The sequence below is a fragment of the Sander vitreus genome, chromosome 21 (assembly GCF_031162955.1).
Source record: "Sander vitreus isolate 19-12246 chromosome 21, sanVit1, whole genome shotgun sequence".
Taxonomy (NCBI): Eukaryota; Metazoa; Chordata; class Actinopteri; order Perciformes; family Percidae; genus Sander; species Sander vitreus.
Window position 1 is genome coordinate 16,593,546 of NC_135875.1, and position 12,828 is coordinate 16,606,373.

Below are 12,828 nucleotides of genomic sequence, written 5' to 3' on the forward strand. Positions count from 1 at the left end.
GAGCTCTTCACTTCGGGAAACGTTGACGACCAAAGAAGAAAAGCTCGCTGCCTGCTACACACCTAGCTAGCTAACGACCTCGGAATATAGGTTATCCTACTTCAGACAACATTAAAATTGAATGTATTTAAACTGCACTTATCTAGCTAGTTTCTTGCGTCGGAGTGCTGTCAAGGTAACGGTTAACCTTAACCACGACTAACGGCAAGTTGACGGAATACGAAAGCGGAAGAACTTTCAGTTAGCTAAAAGTAGTTAGCTCATACAACATTGCACTGTAGCAGCTAGCAGGCTAGCTTGCTCCCTATGCTTTCATGACTGGAGTAGTTACTCGAGATTTCACTGCGTAAACGAGAATACCTTTAGTTAACGTTAGCTGGTTAGCTTTCGGACGCCCAGCAGCAGTTTGTTCCACAACCGAGGCGTAGGCAGGGCGGACTGGACTTGGAACAGTGACAGGTCCGAACTAGCCCATAGCTGAGGTTTGTGCTTTCCTACATCGACCTGTGCTTCAGCCGGAGATTGGTCACTCACATGACTTTCTGATGAGATAAGAGGGATCTTGCCATACTGAGTTTCTACGAAATGGTCGTGGAGCAGTAGCTAAGCCAAAGCTTTAAAATAAGATAACGCATTCCGGGCTCACAAGGAGTGTCAACCTTTTTTTTTGGGCCAAAAACATACGTCAAGACTGCAGAAATGCTGACTGACAGCAGGTAACGGGAGTAACTATTTTTACACATCTTCGACGTCATTATTACAGCCTCATCATTGCACACAATATTACATTTAATAATTGTATCACATGTAATGCAACATTGTAACAAAATCACGTATTACAGTAATCAAAAGCCAAGAACTAGACAATTTAGGCTGATAAAGCAGTATATATGTAATATCCACACTGTGTGTTCCCCAGTGAATGTAGCTATATTAATCAATGTGTTTTCATAATGGGAGCGCCACATGTCTGATCATGTAACTGCCTGATATGAGTGTGTGTTGCTATTTTTGGTTCCTCTTCATGTTCTCTCTTTCTTATACTCTTCCTTTCTCCGCCCAATCTCTTTCCGCATGCCTACATAGTTTCTGTCACACTGTCTCCTTCACTTTTAAGTTTACTCTACTGTCCTCTGCACTCACAACACTCTGTTCCTTCCTTCCATTTCTGTTTTGTACAGGAAACGTCACCGTAGCTGTGACAGTGAGGAGGACCAACAGCTGAGTCCTCAGGCCAAGAGATCAGGAGGGGGTACCAGCCTGCTTGTGTCAGATTTGGATTCAGAGGTGAGACTGAATTGATCTTTATATTAATCTTTAGACCATCACACAGATGTAGGTGTACCCAGATTTCATTTGATAGTGTGATGGAAATCCTCTTTGGGGAACGGATAAATCCGCCAAGGTCATTTATGCTCTATCTAACGTAAAGCCCATTGACATTTACTGTATAGATGGAGCAAGCAGCCTGGCATCATGTGTATACATACTTATGACTCTACATGCAATGCTTCTGCATCCATCCACAAAACTACAATTCAGATCTCTGTCCTGGTTTTGCAGTCTTCCTGCAGCGACAGCAGTAATGGGATCAGTAGTCCAGAGAGAGCAATAGTGGTCAGCGCCAGGCCATGCATACACAGCCAGAACAACTGCACCACCCAGTACTCCCTCAGCCCAAAGCCTGAAGACTCTGGGAGCTCCTTGCAGCATGGTTTCCATGGCGACGGCAGCAGTGTCTCCTACGACTACATCAACAGAGTCCTGAGGGAGGCGCACTTCAGTAGTCTGCAGACCAGAGGGCGTCCAGGCTCAACATGACCGTGACCTGACCCCTCTCCTGGCCTCTTGTCCCTCGCCCATCAGTGCTGACACTACTGGCACTGCGGCTCCTCCTTGAAAGCCTCAAGCGACACCCTCGGGTCAGGGGGAAGGGGATGATGTGTGGAGGTTTACAGATTTTGGGCACAAAGGCTCATCCCCACCTCACCTTGTACCATTTGTTAAGACCATAAGCACATCCGCCTTTCCATGGCCCAACCACTGTGGTTTTTTTGTGCAGTGTTGATGTGTAAGTGTGTTTGTGTGTGTATGTGTGTGTGCACGCACCCTGTGCACTTTATAAAGAGGTATCGCTCTCTTTACATGCGTGCGTTGATGCGTGGACATTTTCATTGGTGCTAATCACAAGAAAGGTGTGATGAACCAAAGTGCTTGCAAAATGATATAAAGCTAAGCACTTTACTCAATAACTCCTCATTCTGTTTACTGTCGACTGAGGAAGTCAGCCGCATGTTTGTGTCTGTGAAGGGGGAGTTGTTGTGATCCTATTCACAAAGGAAGTTCATGAAGGCTAATGGATTCACTCCCAAGGAGCATTATTAAAACAATTCAGTAAAATAACATTATAGGCCTTCTTTGTTTTCTCCAACCAAAGTGACAACGTTAAATTATAGTGTATTGCAGTTACTTTCACTATCTGAATGAATCCAAAATGTTTTGGCGTGGCAGGTCAGTGGGTTTAAGGTAATGGAACAGAGATTCTTCATGAGCCTCAAAATCCAACCTCAGATTAGACCCTGGCTAATTATAGAGCTGCGAGAGCAGGCACTGGAGTCTGCGGCTCAGGCAGTGTAATGCTCAGCACAGTGCGTCCAACAAAAACAGCCTCAAGGAAAAGCTCTCTCAATACGTTTGTAACCATGTGCTTATTTCTATAACATTTTACACGTGTGTGTGTGTGTGTGTATGTGTCATATGCCTGCCAGCCATACTTGTTTCTGTATGGTTCAATATGACCAGAAACACTGTGTTGCAAATAAAGTGATGAGAGTGGTGAAAGTGATTCATCATTTTCCAATTCATTTGGCATTGAAATAAATTGTTGCTGAAAGTTATGTCTGCACGTCACTCATACCATTTAAATACAGTAGTACAAGACTCATTTATGTAGTAGTTAGTGCTGTAACAAAAATACAGCAGGTTTTATTGTTCAGCATGTGCTACAGCATAGCTCGTGTTCACTGATACAAAATACATCAGTAGCGTTCATTGTATGTATCGGTAGGTTGGCTTACCATTTTGGCATGTAGTGTGTGTACCACATTCCACAGTCCTCAACGCCACAGTACAGTATGTAACTGAAACAACGTTGTTGAGATAATGAAAGTAATCTGCCTTTTATTTGGTTACACAAGCAACCGTTCATGAAGTTGTTGATATTTTTTAGCATTTTGCTGATGGCAGATGTTCCGCACATTGGTTATGCACACAGAACATGTCAATAATGAATTCCTCCGTCAGTTCTCCAAACTAGTCTTTAATCATATACATGCACTCTACAACCATCCTCACTGGTATGTTTTAATCAATACAGGGGTGAACATAATAAATAATTTGTAAACTAACACTCATAACATTTACACTGACATAATAGTTTAGTACCAAAAAATATGGAAGACAACTCTCATTTGTAGGTTTTACGAGTCCATAACAAAAGCAATTGTAGTGCAAATTACAAATCAAGGGATTCTCCCTCAGAGGTTCTGCAGAGGCGTAACAGTTTCGGTTAGCTTAAAGGAATCCTGAGATAAAGCAACTGTCAATAATCTGTAATGCAAGTCAACCACTCTTGTTAAATATGTTTGAGAAATTAGACCTCAGCAAACAAACAGCAACATCGTTTACCTCATAGTCCTCCCGTGTGACAGTTGAGGGGGTTTCTCATGCCAACTGTGGATTGCAGTAACTCTAATAGGACTACGGTTACGTGTCCTAAATTTCTGTCCCTTAGCCCAATCTGCTGCTTAAATACAATTTCCAAAGAGGCACCATACAAATAAGAACAAAAAATCCAAACCTAACTGTGAACCTGCTGTTTATATACTGTATAGTTATAACCTTAGAGATCTGAACTTGGTTTAAAAAATTAAATAGATTTCTTAGAAGGATATACATGAAGACATCATTGGTTTAACTGTGACAGTCCCAACTGTAAAATGTTGGTCAGTCAGTGTTTAAAAGTTGAGAAATGAGAAGGCAGATACGGGTTGGCTGCTATCACATGCAACTGAATTGCAAATTAAAGGAGCGTCGTCGCTGGTTTCACTGATGCCGATACTGTTATGCACAGCTGGATTCTCCCTTAAGCTGTAGCCCATCGTGTCCATCTCTTTCTGGGACGTCTCTCTTTTACACAGGGGCTTCCCCTTAGTCACCAGCTCCATGCCGCTAAACAGGGACAGTCTGCCGGGACACGGCTGCTCACCCTGGGGCTCAGCTGGAGGGGAAGAGCTCCCATCTGCGTTAGGCTCGGATTCTTCAGCAACAAATTTAAACTCGGCAGTCTTGACTGGCTCCACCTGGTTTTGCAGTAACTCACGCAGATTAGGAGAACGTTTCTCCTCATGGCCGTCATTCATCAGCTCCCCTGAGGAGTCTCTTTGGGCCAAGGCCAGACCACAGGGGGAAGATGGGCAATTTGGTGGGATGTCCGGCTGATAATGGTTGTGGTTGGCGTTGTCAGCAGAGTAGGTTGGTAGTAAAGGGTCTGAGTATGCCGATGTGGGAAGCTGATTAGTTGTTGCCTGATGGCTGCTGTTGGCTGTATCCTGCCTCGGAGCGTGAACAGACCCACCCATCAGAGCTTTAAACTGTCGCAGGATCTGGTAAGAGGTGATACAAATAAAAATAAAAAATACACCCTCATTTTGAGTATTATCTAGTTCTGTTCTATCAGTCTTCACCATGTGTGTAGCTTTCTCTTTATTTCTCTCTCTTACCTTAGTGGCTTTGTTGGCCACAGGTCCTGGAGCCCCGTCGCTCAGCTGGCGGAGCCTTCGATGTGTAGCTCCAAACATTTGTTCCAGAGAGAGGAGGTCAGAGGTCAGGAGGCATGACTCAGCACATAGTGCCCGCTGCAGGATTGGGAGGACAAACAAGATATGTATATTAGGGTTGCACGCTATAATAAAGAAAACCTAGATCTTTGGTGACTCTTAACCATTGCTACCATCTTAACAGTGTTTGAGGGATCCTGAAGCTTGCTTGAGAGCAACTCCACCACGACCTCGCAGTTGAGAATGGAGCACCTGACAGAAGACAAGAAATCAGGCCATTTAGAAAGAAAATAGACAAATAATACAGTTTATTTGAAAAAAGGAGAATAAGCAGTATTCTCAGTCTGATTTGAGACACACTGACTCTTTAATGAAGTGCTGGCTCTCCTCTCTGGACAGGAAAACTCTGGACCCTTCAGTCAGCCTGCTGATTAGCGCCATCTCCTGGCCACAGTCCCCCAACTGCAAAGCTTCCACCCTGGATACCAGGCCAGTGTGTGAGGCAGAAATGACAATGATGTGGAGAAAGTGAGAATATGTGTGTTATCTTATGCTAACACTGGACATTCAAAGACTAATCCACCAGCTCTCAAATGGGACTACAGTGTGATTTTAGACACTCACCGTTCCGATAGGTCCCCACTGCTCTCTCTACTGGCCCCCGAATGACTCCCGGTACCAGCTGACTTGCTGCCCACAGAGGCCCTGCTGTTAGTTGTGGTGTCCTGAGAAGAGTTGTGAGAGGAGCTGTTGCAGCTGTCGCTCTCTTCCCAGCCGCCTCCTACCTGCCCTGGGCACCGCTGGGTCAATGCTGTGTGGTTAAGACACACGGTAGTTAGGTGTCAAAATGAACATTTTTAAATCATACGCAAATAAGCCTTGCCACACTGCTACATAGTGAGCAGATCAATGATACATACACCGGCAATATATTTGAGATTCAAGCCTACTATTTAGAAACAGGAAGCCCAGGTTTCCATCACACCAACAATGTCTCACCTTCTGGTGTTCGAGCAGGCAGGTTATAGGCACACGCAGGCACCGCCACCTCTATGGGAGCGGACGGCACAACTACGGCTCGGTAATGGTTGTCATGCAGACGGATGCCCTGGTGTTCAGTTGGGGGAAGGACAGCACTGGCCATTACCTCTGCAGCTTTCTGGATCTTATCCAGGAGTGAGTCACTGCCTGCTGGGAGGCCCAGGTACAGACATAAAAGGTCCAGAAATGTACACAGAAGATAAGTTTGACTGGATTTGTGTCGGCGTATGCGTGGTGGTCTATCACTCACCTGCCCCCTGCTTCCCTGGACTGTATCCAAAGCCCTGCATTCCTGACCTGTGGGAAGTTGCTGAGCCCATACCTGGACAGAAAGACACAGGAGACCTATTGTACTCAAGGCTTTCAGTTTACAAAATACAAAGAACCTTATGTACCTGATTTAAATCATTCCAGCTGCTTACAGACACTCTGCTCTCTCTAATATTTCAGATGATTGACAGTATTATTACATATGACAGTAAAAAAAATGGGTTCTGGTGGCCAGGTTGGCTCAGTTGGTAGAGCAGGCGCACATATATAGGAGGTTTACTCCTCGACGCAGCGGTTCGACTCCGACCTGCGGCCCTTTGCTGCATGTCATTCCCCCCCTCTCTTCCCTTTCATGTCTTCATCTGTCCTGTGAAAATAAAGGCCTAAAAATGCCCCCCAAAAAAAATCTTATTTGCCTAATTAACCCTGTTCTTTGGACTGTAGCTGTTTAGTTAGTTTGATTAGCCAGACCAAGTCATGCACTATTTACAGGTTTTGTAAAATAGAGTAAACCTAAAAAAATATTTAGTAAATAATTGTAGGATGTACGGTCCTTATTATTAAATTAGGTGTTTGTTATTACTCACCCACTGTTGGGGGGGCTAGGTTGAGCGGGGAGATGCCACCTTTGGCCGAAATTGTATCTGTGAAAAGCAACCTGGCCACTTCCTGCAAATAGAGGTACAAATTGCCTAGATGCCACAGATATATGACTGACATGATGATAAAATAAAGCTTGCGTCTTACCTGTGCTGTATTTCTCACTTTCTGGTACAACGCTGTGCCGTGGATAGGATCAGGAGGGCCGCTGTAAACTTAAAAAGCCAAAACACCAGACAGCGAGTGAGTGTTCAGGTGATGTTGGACGTTTCCTTGATGACAGGGTCAACACTGTGGCACTGTCCATGGTTTACAGAAATGCTTCATCTGCTGGTTTATGTTTTTATTTTTTATTTAAATGCTTTACGTTTAAGTTTGCTAGTACATTTAACAAAGAGTGAATCAGCATTGGGTCACTTTTATCTTACTCGTCAGTTGACTTAAAGTGCTCATATTATGCTCATTTTCATTCATAATTGTATTTAGAGGTTGTACCAGAATAGGTTTATGTGGTTTAATTTTCAGAAACCACCATCTTTTTGTTGTACTGCACATTGCTGCAGCTCCTCTTTTCACCCTGTGTGTTGAGCTCTCGTTTTAGCTACAGAGTGAGACATCACACTTCGTTGTCCTTTGTTGGTAGTTGCACATGCGCAGTAAGTACTGCTAGCTTGTCAGTTGCAGAGCATGAGGCCGGCTACACACTGCCTGCGTGGCGTTTCTGTTGCGTGTCAGCTGCATGGCGGCTGCGTGGATTTTTCTGTCTTTACACACCGGAAACGTGTCTGACGCGACGCTGCTGCTGCTAGCCTTGTCTGTACACATGTATGTTGCCCATTGATAAAATGAAACACCATGTTATACATAAATATATACTGATTTGATTACAGCAAAGACAACGTCGGCAGTATTGACGGCAAAATAGGCTACAGAATATTTCGTTCTGTATTGACAGGTGCAATATTAGAAAATTGATAATTACGTTTATATCTGCATTTATATAAAAACCTATTTACTTTCAAACATCAACATGTAATTTATTAATATGTATTAGTGTCAAAATGACATATAAACATCTTTTCCCATTCTATTTTGCCTGGAAACGCTTCCAACACACTTGCGTGTGAAAAATAGGCGGCGGTTCTATTTCTAGCATGCACGCATTTTCGACGCGGCTCGAGCCGCGCCTGAGACGTGCGTATCACGCAGGCAGTGTGTAAGCGCTAACCTGTTAACATGGGAGCCGAAATAAAAACGGACACGCCACGCAGCCGACACGCTCACGCGACGCATCCAGTGTGTAGCCGGCCTGAGGAAGTGCCACGCTAGCAGCTAGGCGAGCATTACAACGTGTGTTACAAAGTGACGTACGTTCGTCACGGAAGTAAATGCTGGACTACAATAGAGCTGTTTGGAGCAGTTTGTGAACAGTGTTTTCTCTGGAAGATGGTAAGTCCCTTTGGGGTGGATTTTTTCACTTTGTAAACCTATAACATGCACAAAAAGATATATAACACAATAAAGGAAAGGGAAAAAGCCAAAAATCATAATATGAGCACTTTAAGAATGTAAAAGGACCTCTGTTAACGCCCGAACAGCAACCATGTCTGGGTCAAATGCCTGGACTCGCAGTCGAGAGAGAATGAGACTTTTCCCTGAACTTTTTACACAGTGCGCAGGAGAGATGCGCACTGTTGCCATGGCTTAGCAAGGGGAGTTGTCCTCTGCAATTCCGTGAACGTGTTGAAGACAAATCAGAGCTAAAACCACAAGTGACCAATGTCTGACCTGATGCTTGCTGGAGGAAGGTGGAGTTCCTACGAAGTTCTGTTAGGAAATGGTTTGAGCCATGACCGCAAAGATGGACAAAGATCTTCAGCACCTGAAACACCAGCAGCATGAATAGTGAGTTACTCACAGACAGGAAAGGGAGGAGAATAACCTACATTTGAAACTTAATACATTATGGCTCCACTTCACAGTTTCATATTACAGACAGAAACTTGAATAATAACACTGTTCTCACCTTAAGTTTCACATGACAGGACTCCACCTGCAGCCTCTCTAGAAGGTACTCCAACAAACACTGACTGCAACCTGAAGACTCGTGGGAGATTTCTACAGTGTGATGATGGTTAAGGATATTCATACCATAGCGTAATAGACTCAATATGTTTGATTTGGTCAAAGTGATTCTTCCCTGGTTAGAATACCAGAAGATAACAGCATAACTGTGAAGAAAACTTTCCTGCTGGTGTGTCTATTTGTGTGTGGAAATGTAAGATGTGCCCTTTTTTGTTTTAATTACCAACTCCTACTAAGGGCAATAAACCTATTTTATACAATCTATGCAATAAACTTTAAATCCTGTCCTGATTTTGGATTCAAATTTAAACCATGGATTCACATCCATATATTCTCAATGAAGAGTTGTTGTTAGGTTTTCTAATAACAACAAACATCTGACTTAAACTGTCATTTTCCATTTGACATAAAACATATATATCGTATATTATTGTCAGAGGTTGCAGCTGCTGGCTGAGCCACAACAGAAGCTGACAAAGGATACTTCCAATCTCTTGGAAAAGGTAGCCAGGACAGGGGTTTTCATCATCTGCTGTAGCCTTCATCAGAGTCGGGACCTTCAGTTGGTGGAAAAGATGATGGTAAAACAAATGTGATACATGTGCAAAGCTGACACGTATCCCACGAGCATTGCACAGTCCACAAACAAAAACATGTGATTGCAATCTAACCGGTGTACTTTACAGTTTGATTAACGGTGAAAAACACACACACACACACACACACACACACACACACAAACACACACAAACTTGGCATAACACCAGGATCTGAGTTCCAGGTCAGCATTGGCCAAACAGGCAGTTATAACAGTACATACAGCCTGTTTGCTGCTTTAAAACTTCAACGAAACAAGCTGACATGTCAACTGAGAAATTACATGGAGACGAGTGCAATTGCCAAATGTGTTTCTTCTTGCTGTTAGCTAAGTTAGCTGGCTAATAGCAAGCTAGTGGTGGCACTTGGCTAACAGTTTCAATTGGACACGTTAACGTACGTCATGCTCGTCATGCTCCGTTTAGCTGCTACTGGTTTTAAGTAACGTTAATGACCGTAAACAGCACTTACTTTCTGAAGAAAAGCTAATCGTTCCAAAAATGTTGCCATGATTTAGCAATCCAGGCTGCGGGTTACTCATCTTCCTCTGAGGGGTACGAGGGGAAGGCGGAGCTCGAGGTGACAGCTAGCCAATAATGAAACCGCAGGTAGCTATCCTAAAGTCTATTGGCGTGGTGGTTACGCCTAAAGGTCGAAAAACAGCGAATCAACTTCAGGAAAGCTAGTGCTGACACTTTGATTGACGGTGACAAACGCCAATCGCATTACCAAATATCCTGCCGGACGTTTCCTTGATGACAGGGTCAACAATATGGCGCTGTCCATGGTATTACAGAAATGCTTCATCTGCTGCTTTATGTGTAGTTTTATTTATTGAAATGCTTTAAACGTTTGCTAGTACATTTCTGAATCAGCATCGGTTCACTTCTATCTTGCTCGTCAGTTAACTTAAAAACGTAAAAGGACCTCTGTTAACGCCCGAACAGCAACCATGTCTGGGTCAAATGCCTGGACTCGCAGTCGAGAGAGAATGAGACTTTTCCCCGAACTTTTTGCACAGTGCGCAGGAGAGGTAAGCACTGTTGCCATGGCTTAGCAAGGGGAGTTGTGCTCTGCAATTCTGTGAACGTGTTGAACGTAGACATAGTTCACATTAAGTGAAGCTAGCTGCCAATGCTACCACAGAACACAGTTTCTCGTTACTCAATACAGGACTGCAAAATGAAATGCACTTAAAGGTGCTCTAAGTGATGAGACACGTTTTTTAGGCTACAGCATTTTTTGTCACATACAGCAAACATCTCCTCACTATCCGCTAGCTGACTGTCCCCTGAACACACTGTAAAAAAACGCAGTCTCTGTAGACAGCCCAGGCTCCACAAACGCCAACAAAAACAAACCGGGCCAACCTGCACAATAAGGCATGGATACCCGACCCGAGCCCGACGGGTCCTGACGGGTCCCGACGGTACCCGACGGGCCGGGCCGGGTTCGGATAGATATTTAGAAATTATGGTCGGGTTCGGGTCAGGCTCAGTCACATCAGCGCGATATGGCATTTGTTGTAAAATGGTGCTGCGGCTCCTTTAAGAGAGCTCAGTGTGTGTGTGTGTGTGTGTGTGTGTGTGTGTGTGTGTGTGTGTGTGTGTGTGGGGGGGGGGGGGTAAGTGGGCAGAAGAGAGATAGAGAAAGAGGAAGCAGACGTGTTGTATGCAACTGGAGCAGAGTTGATGGAATAAGTTTTGTACACAGTGTGTGCGGTGTCCAAAATAATCCCCAGACTGAAAGCCAAATTCATTCATTTGCTCACCAGAAACGGGATTTTAATCCCGACGTCGGCCCTGGAGGTAACGAGTCTCCCCTGGTTTTCTGACCACGGTCGGAAACGAAGCAAGCAGGAAAGGTTAGCACATTGAACATTTTAACAGCTTATTAACGTGCGCTTGTTGCCCCGTGTGCGCTGATGCGCTCATCTGTTGACATTTCCGAATGCCTTCCTACAGTTGTTTAATAAAAGCGGGCTTTCCACACAAAAACGTAGCCTATATGTGTCATTAGTAGGCTATGAGAAAAAAATTAGATTTTAACTGTGTCGGCTCGGACACAAATTTCTTAATGCCTGTCGTCGACCGAACTCTGTCGGACGCGGCCGGGCTCGGACAGAAATGTTCGGCCGATCAGGACTCTACTGGACAACGAACCATAACAGTGTTCCAGCCAATAACAACAGACAAGAAGGAGTTGGTTGAGTCATGAATAAGCATTGTGGAAGTAGCCTACGTGCTAACGCTGCTGCAGTGATGGCTCAACCAGCTCCTTCTTGTCGGTTATTGGCTGGAACACTGTTTGTTATGGTTCGTGGGGCAGGTTGGCGCAGTTTGTTTTTGTTGCCGTTTGTGGAGCCTGAGCTGTCTTCAGAGACCGCGTTTTTTTTACAGTGTGTTCAGGGGACAGGCGGCTAGCGGATCGTGAGGAGATGTTTGCTGTATGTGACGGGAAATGTTGTAGCCTAAAAAACGCGTTACATCACTTAGAGCACCTTTAACGTTACCACTCTATGCTACAAAAATATGAAGTAATCAATTTGCATAGGATAAGCATTTGTAAAATAAAATAAAATATGAAAGAGTAATAGCAATAATGAAGAGCACTTACAGTACGTTACACATGCAGTATACACATAATGTACAATATGTCCTCACTAAAGTCGAAGGGCAAAGAAACTATGTAGTGAGAATAGCTAACGATGTGCTGAAACAAACAAGAGTTCAGCAGATAGTAGCATAACAGAAGAGAATTATTTTATATGTGAATTGTTCTTGTAAATCACTAAGTCACCCACTATCCTGGACACACAGTGACAAAGATACATTTATTTTCCTTTGTCAACGTGTGATTTAGGCAGCGACGTATGGGAAGTGTGTGGCTGCTACCACAACAGGCAGACAGGAGCTAAGGAAGGACATGTGTGCCAAGGAATTTGAAGCACTGAAGACCTGCTTCACAAATGCAGTAAGTGACAAAGACCATCATCATCCTGCTGGTCTCATGCTGTGGCTATAGATGGTTGGAATTCAAAAGTTTTTCTTTTTTTATTACAGGCCAAGAGAAAAGCCAAATGAAAAGCCAACTGTGGCTTTGTTAGAGCGGACAATTCAGTGGACCGACCTCAAAAGGTGAAAAGGGAAGAAGTTCTCAGTGTTGTTCGACTTTGTGACAGCAGCATATCGTTTCATCTTGATGACAACATTTCCTCTACTTGGCACTGTTAATGGACTGAATATGTATGTGTTGAAAAATTAAGACTCTACAGTTGAAATTGAGACTACATGTTGCAATTGAGCAAAACCATGAAATACTGCTACATTCTTTAACATGCCAGACTGAATAAAATATATACGGGTGAATAAAACATTCATATCATCTGTCTCTATTG

At 43.9% G+C, this 12,828-nt stretch overlaps 3 protein-coding genes across 5 annotated transcripts; 2 read left to right on the forward strand and 1 right to left on the reverse strand.

Moving 5' to 3' along the window:
- Positions 1–2: 2 nt before the first annotated feature.
- Positions 3–2,897, forward strand: LOC144535863 (protein VCF1). Its single transcript, XM_078278607.1, has 3 exons — positions 3–716; positions 1,182–1,287; positions 1,564–2,897. Exons 1-3 carry the CDS (start codon positions 700–702, stop codon positions 1,819–1,821), a joined length of 381 nt encoding a protein of 126 aa, XP_078134733.1. The 5' UTR covers positions 3–699; the 3' UTR covers positions 1,822–2,897.
- A 402-nt stretch (positions 2,898–3,299) lies between these two features.
- On the reverse strand, positions 3,300–10,005 carry tepsin (TEPSIN adaptor related protein complex 4 accessory protein). 3 transcript variants are annotated; one of them, XM_078278604.1, is made up of 13 exons: positions 9,903–10,005; positions 9,319–9,391; positions 8,776–8,867; positions 8,538–8,631; positions 6,897–6,964; positions 6,737–6,818; positions 6,130–6,201; positions 5,838–6,026; positions 5,463–5,649; positions 5,203–5,316; positions 5,012–5,090; positions 4,782–4,916; positions 3,300–4,664 (listed from the first exon to the last, which is right to left on the reverse strand). In XM_078278604.1, the coding sequence occupies exons 1-13, from the start codon at positions 9,939–9,941 to the stop codon at positions 4,017–4,019; spliced, it is 1,872 nt and encodes a 623-aa protein (XP_078134730.1). In that variant the 5' UTR covers positions 9,942–10,005; the 3' UTR covers positions 3,300–4,016. The 3 variants fall into 3 exon arrangements, with proteins under 3 accessions (XP_078134730.1, XP_078134731.1, XP_078134729.1); XM_078278605.1 differs by having other exon boundaries at positions 5,021–5,090; positions 5,838–6,029; XM_078278603.1 differs by having other exon boundaries at positions 5,838–6,029.
- A 178-nt stretch (positions 10,006–10,183) lies between these two features.
- On the forward strand, positions 10,184–12,804 carry ndufaf8 (NADH:ubiquinone oxidoreductase complex assembly factor 8). Its single transcript, XM_078280083.1, has 3 exons — positions 10,184–10,464; positions 12,294–12,404; positions 12,494–12,804. Exons 1-3 carry the CDS (start codon positions 10,384–10,386, stop codon positions 12,512–12,514), a joined length of 213 nt encoding a protein of 70 aa, XP_078136209.1. The 5' UTR covers positions 10,184–10,383; the 3' UTR covers positions 12,515–12,804.
- The last annotated feature ends 24 nt before the right edge of the window (positions 12,805–12,828 follow it).